Source organism: Pholcus phalangioides, unplaced genomic scaffold, assembly GCF_987345545.1.
Source record: "Pholcus phalangioides strain wild (caught in Gottingen) unplaced genomic scaffold, Ppha-v1.0 ptg000017l_1, whole genome shotgun sequence".
Lineage (NCBI taxonomy): Eukaryota > Metazoa > Arthropoda > Arachnida > Araneae > Pholcidae > Pholcus > Pholcus phalangioides.
Genome location: NW_028301610.1, coordinates 15,093,756 through 15,107,530, shown reverse-complemented (window position 1 = coordinate 15,107,530; position 13,775 = coordinate 15,093,756). Strand labels below are relative to the sequence as shown.

At 34.3% G+C, this 13,775-nt stretch overlaps 1 protein-coding gene across 4 annotated transcripts in view; it reads left to right on the top strand.

The window, feature by feature from the left end:
* The window catches only part of LOC149072430 (uncharacterized), a 145,185-nt gene extending 132,336 nt beyond the window's left edge, over nucleotides 1–12,849 (top strand). For all 4 annotated transcript variants that reach the window (XM_089246219.1, XM_089246217.1, XM_089246220.1 and 1 more), the window contains 2 exons: nucleotides 6,744–6,861; nucleotides 7,909–12,849. In XM_089246219.1, the coding sequence (XP_089102345.1) occupies nucleotides 8,467–11,115 (2,649 nt within the window). In that variant the 5' untranslated portion in view covers nucleotides 6,744–6,861; nucleotides 7,909–8,466 and the 3' untranslated portion in view covers nucleotides 11,116–12,849. The remainder of the gene's footprint in view (nucleotides 1–6,743; nucleotides 6,862–7,908) is intronic.
* The last annotated feature ends 926 nt before the right edge of the window (nucleotides 12,850–13,775 follow it).

The following is a 13,775-nucleotide window of genomic DNA, read 5'->3' as shown; positions in this document are numbered from 1 at the left end:
GAGGAAAATTGTTACATCGGGAATGAGACAAGTATATGCATAAACTTCTAAAAAAAAACGTTATGAAGGAATTCGTTATGTCGAAGTCCGACTTAAAAAAATAGAGGACCTGAAGGAAAGAAAGTGAAAAGTTTCTTTTGTAGGTAATCGGCGACAGAGAGGCAATGAGTAGCCGACTGTTATCATTTTCAATAACCTTTTGCAGCTGTAATAATTGCATATTGCCGCTAATTTTTTTTGTTTGTTTCTGGGCGAGATGATAAAAGTACTTGAAATCTTTCATAATTTTTTGAGAACGGTAACGAAAGTAGTGACAAGGACACAATGAAACAAAGGACTCGACCATGCGCTTTTAATGTTCATACTTGAATAAACTAGAATAGAGGTAGACGGCTTTTTCTCAGCTTAATATATCAAGGAAATACATATTTTCTGGATTTTTAGCCGAGGTGAACTCGGAAAGAAAAGTCATCTGGTCTCCGCCGGGAATATAACGAAATTAGAATATATTTACAACAATTGTGACGATATAGTCAAATCCGGTCTTAATCAGTTCAGACAATGTCATTCATCTACAGATTAAGATTAGTCAGTAAACCGATTATATACAAAAATAAATCGCCGGTCTATTTGATTGTAAAATCATTTTTCTGTGTTAGGTGCTTTATGTTGGACAATGACGTATTTCATTGTCTTAAATACCAATTGAAGTAATGAATTGTGTCGCATTGAAAGGTGACTAAAAAGGCAAAAGAAGTTTGTCTCTTACCCTATAGAAACACGGCAAGCAATGAAAATGGGCTTTTCAATTACTCACGAGCGAAAATTGACAAACCACGACGTTCCTAGCGAATAAACATTGGAATTAACACTCATACAAACGGCAGAGTCTGAAACGTGCCTTTTTGAGAAACTATATCAGAAGTCGGTACTAAAACTAATTTGTTTTGTAATAACTTTTCCTTCGAAAAGACCAGAGGAGCGGCCCAATAGATTTCAGTTGGTATTCATTACAGATGATGTATTTCATTCGCTTGTCTGAATCAAAGGCTGCGCATTCATCTTCAATTCTTGCCCGAAATTAACACACTCTAAGGAATTATTTCCAGATAATGCGATTCTTCGTTCACTTCACTGCTGCTATACTGGTACGCATGCAGATTAATGTATCTACTTGCGAGTTGATGCAAGAGACGAGCACAAAACTACACGACCCTTTCCTCAAGAGAAATCAGTCCGAACGTTAGCCTTTATGTACATACGTGCATTTAACTTCACCGCTACCGACATTTCCTGCAATTTACATAAGGAAGGTAAATTGTTCGGAAGCACCAAGGAAATTTCATTATCGTATTTTAAACCATTTTACTGCGGTACACTAATAATTCGTCGTTCTAGAGCACTTTTTGGTGGGTGTTGGGAGTCGGCCTAACTAATTTTATATTGTGAATAAATGCGTTTCAATGAAATTTTACTATTAAAAAAATGCACAATAAAATTGTGAAAATTTCCTCAAATAATAATTTGTATGATTGCCGTCTTAAGTATATCATCGACCTTCGGGCAAAGTGATTTTTCTGAGGCTCTACGTGACAAATTTTCGAAAATTTCAACCAGATGTCTTATTTTTGTGAGGCCCCAGGCCGTGCTTGGGTGGGCCCATGCGTTAAGACGGCACTTTTGTATGATTCATACATGAATTTGTATTTAACGCCGACTTGACTGTCTGTGGTCCCATACATATTTGAATACACATGGCAAATACATGGTCAAAAAAAATGTATTATACCAGTTTATTTAATTTTTTTTGGTATTTTAGAAAGTACATTTTCTAGTGTCAGTTTGGTAAAAAAATATGGCTATGTAAGTACAATAATTTTTTATCTAGAAAAAGTTGATTACTTGACATTTTTTGAGAGCTGCTGAAATTTTACGTGTTCAGAAATGTAGAAAAATGCACCACATTATGAGGATCGGAAAATAATAGTTTTTACTTTGAATTTTGACTTTACTAAGCAAGATTTGATCTGATTAGAGATATCGTTAACATCAAGACAAACTGTATATTTTACCCTTAATTAACTATTTTAGTTAATTAAAAATCCTATTTTATTAAATTAGTGTTGATGTATTGTTTCAAATAAAAATAACTGCACCAATTTATATCCGTTTTTGTAAAAAAACACAATTTTTTTTAATGTTTTCATTGGGGTGAATCATAGAGGGTCAAGTCAAAAATATTAATGACAAGATAATCACTGTTTGCTACATTGTCTAGCTCAAAAACTAAACCTTTAGGCAAAACAATCTATACATAAATGATCATTTAATTTCATTATAACTTTTAATTAAAACACATTTTTCCCTGAAGAATTTCTTTCATATGAAAATATAACAATTGAAATTATATTTTAAACAACGATCTGAATGAATGTTTCGATGAAATTCTCACAGCCGTCGACAAAGAAAAACTAAGCAAACATTTCTGGACGGAAAAAAAAAAACAAAACAGAAGAAAGACATTTCGAACTTTGATTAAATAATCGAAAATTTTATGTTCTTTCCATAAAGGCATCGAAAAGAAACTGCAAAAAAGGGGTGAAACTGGGGAAAGCAAAGCAGAAGCAAACCTTCCTATTAAGATAATGTGTAAGAAAATTAAATTTTACGCTTTAATTCCTCTGACCGAGCTTCTGTTTAAAGTCGTTCAAGAAATTTTTTTTTTTTCTGTTGCAAGGGGGGTGTTGAAAAGAGTATTTAGAAAATGCTTCTATATACGTGCGATAAGGATCATCAGTACAAAGTGAAATGAACTTACTCCATAAGGGTAAAAATGTTAGAAAAGAGAGGAAGAAATGAAAAAATGGTTCGATAGGACGTCTTCTAAAATGTTGTTATTGATAAAACCATCAAAATATACTTTTTTTTTTGTATAATTTTTCTTTTTTTTTTTACGAAAATACTTTTTAAATTTTCTATTAATTCTCTTCTGAAGATGATGATAAAATGGAATCGCGGGAGTTCGGCAGAGAAAGCGATAGAAAAGTGGGAGAAAAGCTATTAAATTTGTGAAATGGAATTCAAAATTTTCGTAGCAATCTCCATTTTGCTTTGCCTTCCAATTTATCTATGTGGCAATTGAGGCAGAGCGTTATGAGATTGAAAACTTAAATCTTTGTAAACTTTTGAAATTTTTTTTTTTCGTGAGTTGTTTTTTTTTTCTTTGAAAGAAAGAGAAATTCTTTTAGTTTTCTTTTTCGAACAATAAATTACTGTCTTGGCAGTTAAATGTACATTTTTATTATTTTTTCGATTTGTTTTCTTTTATATATTGCGACTACGTTTCTTTCTTATCGTGGAATAGAGATTTTTTCCCTGAAATTGTTTTATGCATAAACACGTGAATATAAAGAGAATTTTGTATTTCAATTATTTTCATTAAAAGGAAATATTTAAAACTGAATTGAAAATATTTCAATTTTTTTTTTTTCAAAAAAATGAAATCGTTCAACATGAAAAAGATTTTTCTTGGATTGTCACTAGAGACTTTTGCTTTACATTTTAAATAAATAATAAATAAAGACCTCGCTAAACCAGTTTATTTTTATTCTGAGGTGCTTTAAAAAGATATTCTCCTGCGAAATGGTTTGGTTTGATCACAAGCGACTGTCCTAAATTCCTCAGCAAACCTGTTTGGTTTGATCACAAGCGACTGTCCTAAATTCCTCAGCAAACCTGTTTGGTTTGACCTTGAGGGACTGCCATAAATTCCTCAACAAACCTGTTTATGCCAGTCCCTCAAGGTCAAACCAAATTCCTCAGCAAACCTGTTTGCTTTTAGTCGCAGTGTTACATCGTGGGGGAAAAAAAACCTATTTTTTTTGTTCAAAGATTACTCAACGAGACTATATTGTTCCTTCCGATTGATATCAACGTACAGGGTGTTTTAAAAAGAATCGCCGGATTTAAAATGCGTATATTACGAAAAAATATTGAACACATACACTTAAGATTATGATTAGCCATGTGATATAAAATTAAAGTTTTTTTACAAACAGAATGGGATGTTCGGCATATGTCTATACGGTAGTCAAATTCGTCCCAAACTTATGCGAGCATGTTTGCATCCACTGTGAGTGGATTTCTGTGGACTACACGTGCGAAACTGTCTGATGCGCTCCACATTTTCGTCTGACATGGGGGACGGCCAGGGGATTTCCCTTTACATAAACAACCCGTGTCTCGGAATGGTATAAACAATCTCCTAATGGTCTGAGCGGCAGGAAGTTCAACACCAGGGTATTGTCGACGAAAAGAACGATGAACAGTTGTTACGGACTCGTACTTCGCAAAGCTTAAAACACAACGATTTCTGTTGTGCAATCACCATTTTGACAAACACAAGTGGCGACCGAAGGAAGAGCGTTAGCGCTACTTGTCGGCAACTGCGTGAAACTCGAGATTTTCCTCTTTCTACCTATACATTATTCGATCAAAACTGATTAAAAGCTGAATAGTTATGATTTTATTAAATCGGATGATTCTCTTTTTGAAACACCATGTGTATTGTTTCGCAAAGTTTTTGTTTCGAAATTGTTTCGAAAAATGATAGGCACGTGCTCGAATATGTTCTTTATCAATTTTTGAGCATCCTTCCAAGCGCTAGTTGAGCTCAAGCATTAAAAATTAATCACTTCCTACCGAATCGCAAGTGTCAGAGTTTGTGGTTTGAATTTTTATTCTTGCCATTTTCTAGCGCACTTGCTTCATCAAGTTACTATGAGCTGTTCAATTATTTATGCTCTCCATGCCCTTTTTTCTTCGTCTTTCCCCCTTTTTTGGAAAATCACTTTAATTCTCTCGATCTTCTTGAGTACAGCTTCATAGATAACGATTTTCTTCTCTTTTTCTACGTGGAAATTTGGGAAAACCTGCTATACAGATTACTAACTGCTCTAGAGAATGTCCATCGCGGAATTTTTAGTCTCATCGTTGATCGAGGGCTTAACTCTTCTTATCTAGTTACAGCTTCTGATAGTAATTCTTCCGCAAGGTATCGGAGACTGAGAAGCAGAATTTCGATACTGTCTCCTAAATTTAGAAGGATCGCTGAGAAGCGTATAGGAGCACGTTCGATCTATTCCTTTTAGTTGTCGTAAAACTGTTTCGGTTTCTGAATCTTTTGTGAGGGTTTAAATTTTTAATTCTTTTATTGTGATGGAGGGTTGGTAAGTAATATTTATTGAAAAGTTTTAAACTAAAATTTTGTACTTTTATATTACTACTTGGTTTTTTCCGTATTGTTCACTCAGTCTCAAACAATAACGCTGAGTAATTTTACTACATAGATAACATTTCAATATTCTTATTTCTAGCTCATTAGATAGCTTGGAATATTTAATCGCACATGAAATCAGATTGGCAAAAGTAATTGCGTTGAATAAAGCTTCTTGACAAACCGGTGCTATATGAAACTAATTAATCTGTCACCTTCAGCAAGTGTTGCGTTCTAGTTATTTGGCACCCGTGGACCAAAAAAAATAAAATAACTGATTATACCATGTTTGAAAAATCATGTAATCCATAAGCTGTTATCGAACGGTTTCCGTTTAATTATTGCTCAGTCAGTGAATGTAAATATTAGGAGTTTGAGAGAGCTGAGGGCAACGTACGTATTCAAAATGTATAGCGGGATTAATACCGTTTGTCAGAGTTGCGAAGTCTTCATTACCATGGAATGACAGGTGATGCACCTTCTGTGAAGCAGTGATTAAGATGAGATTCATGAAAGATCTTCCACAGTTTTTACCTTGTTTCTAGATATCTGCACTTTCACATAAAACTGTAGTGAATTCGGAACAAAAATTCGTGTACATCGGATATTCCATGTATATAATTTGTCATTTCACAGAACATGTATTGAAGATATCCATCATGTAGTGAACGTGAGCCATTACTACTTAATGTCAACTACTGTCTCGATAGACTGCGAATTGCTACATCTATGGCAACACCAGTAACCAAGAATGAGGACTTTTGTTGAGGGGGGAAAAAATAAATTCGCAGCACGATAGAGAAAAGATCTTGTTTCCTCCAGCAACATAATTTTACACTTCGCAGATTAAAGGACTCCTCGGAGACAAGAAGAATGCTCATAAGAGGATGTTTCGGGAAAGGCCATTAGAATGAAGACATAACACATACCAAATGGAAGGAAGGATCTTCAGATCTCATTAGCTTCTCGCAAACATGAATGCTGACGGATGCTTCTTGGGCTAGGAAAAGAGAGTAAATTGATGCATTTGTGTGTGAAAGACAACATCGAGACTACTTTCGTGTCAAATAAAGCAGAAATTTTCAAAAATAACGAACAGATACACTTCTTAACCAGATGAGTTTTCGGATACATACGCGCTGAAAGTCGAAATATGAAGAGATGTGTTGTTACTTATTTGGATGTTGATACCGTTTTGCGATGATTTTTTTTATTTCGTAACGAATGAATTATTTAGGAAATGTTTGAAGAAATGATCTATGCATATGTGCTTTATTTTCCAGAAAACGTCAAGTACAATAATTATTTTTAAATTCAACAAGTGTTGACGTTTCTGGAAAGTGTAATATCTATGGAAACATTTACGAAAATAACTGGGTTTTGTTTCAAAAATTCTTTATATTTAAAATTTTTTATGCTATTTTATTTTCCGGTTGATCGTTTTATCGAAATACTATTTTATTTCCAGGAAGCTGCCTCAATAGTTTGGTAATTGAATTGACTGATCCATCCTGAAAACGTCATTTGCAAGCTGGTCTAAGCTATTTGATGGAACACATTTGATCACTTGGATGACAAAACGCTATGTAAGTATAAGAAATTTATTACGCTATTAATTGGAATTTTTTAGACGTTTTCAAGTTTAAAAGTCTCTAAACTAGATACTTTTACAGCATAATGAACAAATTTTTATCGGGTATTTTTACTGTTAGATTCATGTTCCTATTTCTTCAAATGTTTTTATAAACGTACGCATAGTGTTTTTTAATTTTTCTAGACCAGCGTTTCTCAACCTTTCTGAACCCAAAGACCAGTAAAATGTCTGAAACGAGTTGACGGACCTCTTGTCCCATATTACGGGACATTCTTGCATGTTTCGTTCCGAATTGTTTTATACATTTGCCCCGCGTTTTCAATGATGCTTATATGAATTTGTAATGCTTAACTTTACTGTTATATCGTTATTTTTTTTGTTAATGATAAATCGTGAATAAACAGCGTTTCCATTGCTTATGATAATATAACTATAAATACAAATACATATTCATATTAAATATTTTTCCTCAAATTTTCAGTGATTTTAACTTCAATTGGGGACTTCGCCGACTTATGACAACGTTTTTGATGACAATTGGCGATGTCCTGTATTTTACCGTATATAAGATCCCAGTTCCCCATATTTTTGGCAATGGAATATGGTAATCTAGTCATTTGAATGTTTTTTTTTCGTCGAATACATTTTTGTTTAATGCGATTTGTAGCAGGCCTTTATTTCCTCGCCCTTCACCCAGTTTTTCAGTAATTGACGAATTCGTCGTGAACTACATTTTTTTTTGGCTACTGTTAATGATATCCCGTATCTAAAATCGCAATTTCTTCCATTTTTCTTGATGAGCTATGGTGAACCTACGTATGAAGGTATAATTTTTATTTGAATCCATATGGATATTAATTTTTTACAACAATTTAATAATTTTCCAGTTAATTAGAATCGAATTATCAAGTCTGTCTGCAAACCATCTATGCCATCGTCGCTGACCACCTGTGGTCCGTGGATGATAGGCTGAGAAACGCTGTTCGCGAGTCTTTAAAACCTTTTCAATACATATAGTTATATTTTCTGTCTTACATAGGTAACGTATTTCAAGGCTCACGCATGTACATCGTTCAATGTCTATGAGTAGAGAAGTACCTCCCACAGCACACCATTTGACTCATTGCTTTTGAGCAGATATTCCTTAATAAACTTTAGTGCATACCATACTGGGAAGATTCTAGTACATGGCTGATGTTATAAATGAAGACTTCTGAGTCCTGAGAGAATTGACATTGGTATTTCCGAAATCAATAAGTTTATTTGTTCCAAGTACAAACCCTAGGCAGTCATTAGTTTCTGTGAAAACGGAAATATTTGAACTTGGCTTCCGCTAGATTCACATGTGGCGGAAGTTATTGAGTGATAATATCGGAAGTTCATTAAGACTATATAAAGTGTAAAGGATCAAGACATAAAATACATTTGGCTGATATGCCAGTATTTATTGTTTGAACAGTGGTTCTATGGAATATCTGAAACGGACGTTATGGATACCTTCATAAGAAAGCTGAACGTATCAAGTCGTAGAATATTTAGCTACGAGCAATGAAAATTTTAGCATTGAACTAACAATGAACTGAGACAAATTCTAAACATGGAAATATTGCTTTACTGTTTGTTATCTCTCATTTCCTGCACATTCGTTCAGTCATTAAACCAGAATGTATGTCCCAGTTCATGCTATTGCGATGACAGCGCAGAATACGTTAGTTGTGTTGGAGATGGATTATGGGAAATGCCATCAGAGATTCCCAACACGACTGTCAGACTAGAGCTTCGTAATTACATGGTGCAGAGTTTGACTTCTAAAACCTTTGAGGGACTAGATGATCTAGAAGAATTGAAACTTCAACAATCTCACATTGAAGTTTTAGACAATGATACTTTTCATCAGAGCCGAAATTTGCAAAAAATCGATCTCAGCCAAAACAGCTTGACGTTTATGAACAGTGCTGTGTTTCGTGGACTAGTCAAGTTACGTTTCTTGGACTTGTCCTCCAATAGCTTGCAGTTTATAGATGAGGCGTTTGCTGATCTGGCTAATTTAGAACAGCTGAACTTACGAGACAATAAAATACCGCAGTTGAGTACGCATACATTTGTTGGTCTTCATAAAGTGCAGTATATGAATCTGGATGCCAATAACATATCGTATATAGAAGTTGGTACTTTCCAGTATCTTACAAATCTCGCTCATTTGATTATCAGCAACAACCCGTTGAATACTCTTTCGAGGTTGGACTTTTTTGGCTCCAGGCTGCAGTTCATCGATATATCTCATGTAGGTCTCGATAGAGTACCTCAAAGTCTCACAAAGTTTGTCAGAGACTTGCGCTTGGCTAAGAATAACCTGACGAGAATAAGTGCTGGTGATTTTGACAGCTATCCATATTTGGGACTTTTGGTACTGGACGATAATTGTGTTAGTGACATTGAAAATGATGCTCTTGGACGACAAGAATATCTTATGCGGCTATGGTTGAATGGCAACTGTTTGACGAAAATTCCACCAAATTTACCGCCGAGTCTTCTAGCTTTGTACATGGAAGAGAATAAACTGACAGAAATACATGGGTACAGTTTCAAAGGATTGATTCATATGGAGCAATTATTCTTGCAAAGAAACAAAATTCGGTACTTGGAACCGTGTGCATTTTGTGATCTAGTCAGCTTGAAGAGTTTAGACCTACAGGCAAACGAAATTGAAAATCTAACAAATGGCGTTTTCACCAATTTATCTCAGTTGCAAACTTTAGATCTCTCTCAAAACAATTTGAAAATTATCGATTCGAAATGCTTCGATGGTCTGAGTCGCCTGAAAACTCTTCAGATGTCACGAGTCCCGACATTTGTTCAGCTGGACGAAGCAATGTTTGATCCACTTCAAAACTTACAGAGCCTTGAAGTATATGATAGCTCTCTTCTGGTTCATAGAATCCTTAACTCTACAAGAATGATGCATGGATTGAGAAAAGTTCAAGAATTGAACATTATGCATAACAGGATCGTTAGATTACGTTCAGATTTCCCATCTTTTCTTCCAGATTTAAAGCACATAAAACTCAGTGGTAATCTTTGGCATTGCGATAAAGATATCGCTTGGCTTGCCCAATGGATAAAACAATCAAATGTTCAGTTTTATAGCAGCTACAGCATTCGATGTGCGAGTCCACATGAACTTCAGTTTAAGCCGTTAATGATGCTTACGGATAATGATTTTCCGGAAACAACAGAACAAGATATTGTTAGTACATCACTAATTACCATAGAACTGACAACATCCTCATCGACAAGTTTGGTTACTGATACGCATTCTTCGCTGTTATTTATATCTACTCCTGTTCAAAAAGTCATTAATATCACGCAAACTTCTACGTCGGCTGCATCTATTACTACCAATACAGAGGTACCAATTGATGAACTTGATGTGTCTACTAATGACTATACCCAGAGTTCTGAGCAATCGATACCTACAACGGAATCCATAATTGCGCAAACAACAATCCGACAAAAATTCATATCAGCTGATACTTACCGTTATCACATATTACCAAAAGCTGACGAAATTGAGAAGGCAACGGAGATATTCACAACTTCCACCACGAATATGCCAATTTCGTCGGATAAAGCTGTAAGAACCGAAAAGTCAAAGTCGTTTTATTCAAAGAAACCTCTTATGAATACACAACCGAGACTCGAGACCACAACATTATACGTAGCAGAGAATGTCTCGCACGTTGAAGATTTTACTGGAACTGAAGTCAATTCTAGGCCTGTAAAAAATGACACCATCATTTCTGAGAGGGCTGTGCTATCATCAAGGCTTAGAGGATGGACAAAAGAAGACACAACTACAGGTCCTCCACCTTGGAATGGTACCACAACAGTCATTGTGTCCGCAATCGTGGCAGTAGGCGGCCTACTTCTGCTTGTGGGCGGTTTGGTGACTTTACTCACTCTGATCAGATGCCGTCATCGGTATCAACCCGTGAAACACAAGAATTTGCGTCGCAGCAGCAGTATTTCATACTATCCTCAGAAGGACGAGGTGTCTATAGTAACTCTCACTGAAGGTACCGTTGGTTTAAGAACAAGCTCCTATCATGGCTTGGGTAACAAACTGTACTATATAATGGAAAACAGTAATGGCAACTCTTCGGACGTAACAAGAGACCCAATGCATGACCCTCAACTTCAGGAGCTATTACCTCGCTCTTCTGGTGATAGTTCGCATGTATATTGATGTTACAACATGTCTCTCAAGTATGGCATGTGGCCACGTGTACTTAAGCGTTGGACTATGATGACTTTATCTGAAGAATTCAGCAAGGCTGAGAGTTAAGACATAACCCACCATGCTAACTTTGCCAAAGTTTTGTGTAACGTGGATTCAAAAGTTTCTATTTACCGTGTACTTGTGAATGTGTTGTGATTATAAAAGATTATTGATGAAGAAAGAAAATTAAAGCTTCAAAAATTATTGCTAAAAATTTTTAATAGCTTCATGTCCAACGAAAATTTCCTGAGATGGGGCATATTGTCTCAACATCAAGTATTCGTTAATTGTACCGGGAAAAATTAACATCATAAATATTATTAATGAAAGTAATAAATGTTTTGTTTACTAATTTAATAATATGCCATTTTGAATGTTTTAATCGCAATTAATGTACTAACATGCACGTGATTATCGAATGTAATCAACTTTTGTAATGCTAACCGTTGAAATTAGCCGACACACGAGCAAGCTGGAAATACCTGCAGCCTGTCCATTGGCCCTAAAGCCACCGATAACATTGCTCAACACGAATTTTGTGCTCAAAGATATTTCAGTGTGATTTTGGGCACTGATTTAGAATCTGGCATTGTTTTTGTCAAATCGGCTGTTTTTTGAGATAAGGTGAAAATATCAAATTTCAACAGTGGTACATATAAGAAGCATACAGATCACATTGAAACTGTGTGAAATGTAAATCAATAATAAACTTTATCAATAAATAAAAACCACCGGTGTCTGATCATGATATAAATGAATAGAATAGCTAAATGAAAATAAAAATTCGACGCAAAAATTGAACTCGATGCAAAATATATTGAACTTTTTTGGGACTTGTACTGTCTTAAACTAGAGCCAGTTCGGCAAAACTAACACCAGTTCTGATATCGGCAGCCTCAATACATTCGAAATCACCAAAATCTCCTTGAGAACATGAAAGCATATTTTTGTTGAGCAGTGTAATGTGATTAACGCGAGACTCGGTCGAGATATATCGGCTATGAGCAGTGAGAGTTGGAAAAAATTCAACTGAAAATATTAATATTTTGAATGGATATGTATGTAAAACTGTAATTTGTATAATGTCTTCAACTTTGTGTTGATATTTGATTGAATAACGTTACTTATAAGGCATGATTAAACGTTATATAGCATGTCCATTCTATAGATTGATTTTCTCATTGACTTTGTCAATTATACCTCAAAAAAAAGAAAAAAAATGCATAGCGTGAATAGCTATTTTATGTATTGAATGAATACTGGAAAAGCTCTTGAACACGACGATTTTCATCAAATAAACGAGATCGTATATATCGTGATCTGTAAATTACTGAAAATATTGATATTATGGACATAATATGTATTGATTTGTAAATATATATATTCAAATATAAAAGGCGACGAAAAGTACACACATGAGCTTTTATTCTTCGTAATGTCGCCCATTATTGACAGATTGCCATTTTGAATGTACACTGAAATTGAAAACACTCGCACTCATTATAACGTTGAATGTCTGTTCATATTTAAAAAAAAAAAGTGAAATATATTATTTACCCGCTAATTTTTATATGAAATTGTGCGAAAAACGAACAAATCGATGTAAAAAAAAAAAATACTTTTAGTGTTTGTGTAAAAATTGTGTAAAAACAAAATGTGAAAATGTAGCTTATGAAATAAACGTGGATTTTTTTTTCAGTATGTTTTGTGTCTCTATGGTTGCATTTTTGATATTGCACCTTATTTAAGGGAAAGTGTCCATATACCGTACTCCCAAGCAAAATCGTTGATTCTGAAAATTTGTTTAGTGTTAATTAAATCAGTTTTTAATTATTTTTAACTCCCATAACTAATGGTACTGCAAGTGTGTGATTGTACTAAATAAATTTTTTCTAACCAAGAAAAAATAATCAAAACACAAGTTTTGGATTCTCATCAAAGTTGTCCTCATTCCGTTCCCCCAATTTCAAGTTATTATCTACACATTTATGTTAATTATTTTTTTTATATAAATTTTACATCGTTTATATTCATATGCAGTCGATTCCCGTTTTAACGAACTCCAAAAGACCGGAGAAATCGCTTCGTAAAAACGAAATTCCGTTATAAAAAGGAATTCCAGATTTTCAATATTGTTCCTATGTAAATTTATCTGGGGGAGGGGTTAGAAAAGTTTTCTTTAAAACACGATAAGTTTACATAGGAACAATATGAAAATCTGGAATTCCTTTTACAACGGAATTTCGTTTTTACGGAGTGATTTCTCCGGTTTCTTGGAGTTCGTTATAACTGGATTCGACTAATTATATTTATAAAAATAAATATTTAAATATAATATTGATTATATTTTATTTATATAATTTTCTTTTCATGAATAAGACATGAGTGTTACAGTATAAAATGCTCGACAAGTGATTATACATCAATCAAAATGAATCTAAATAGTCAGGAAAAAATATATCAAGAATATATACATGAGATGAGTGTTTACCTCTGATACTCTGAGGGGACGAATTCAGGAATTTAGCTATAGTAAAAATTGAGACGATTACTGACTACTACAGTTACATGGCCATACAAAGCAATGTTCAAATAGTGATCTATAATTATCAATCGCTAATTGATAA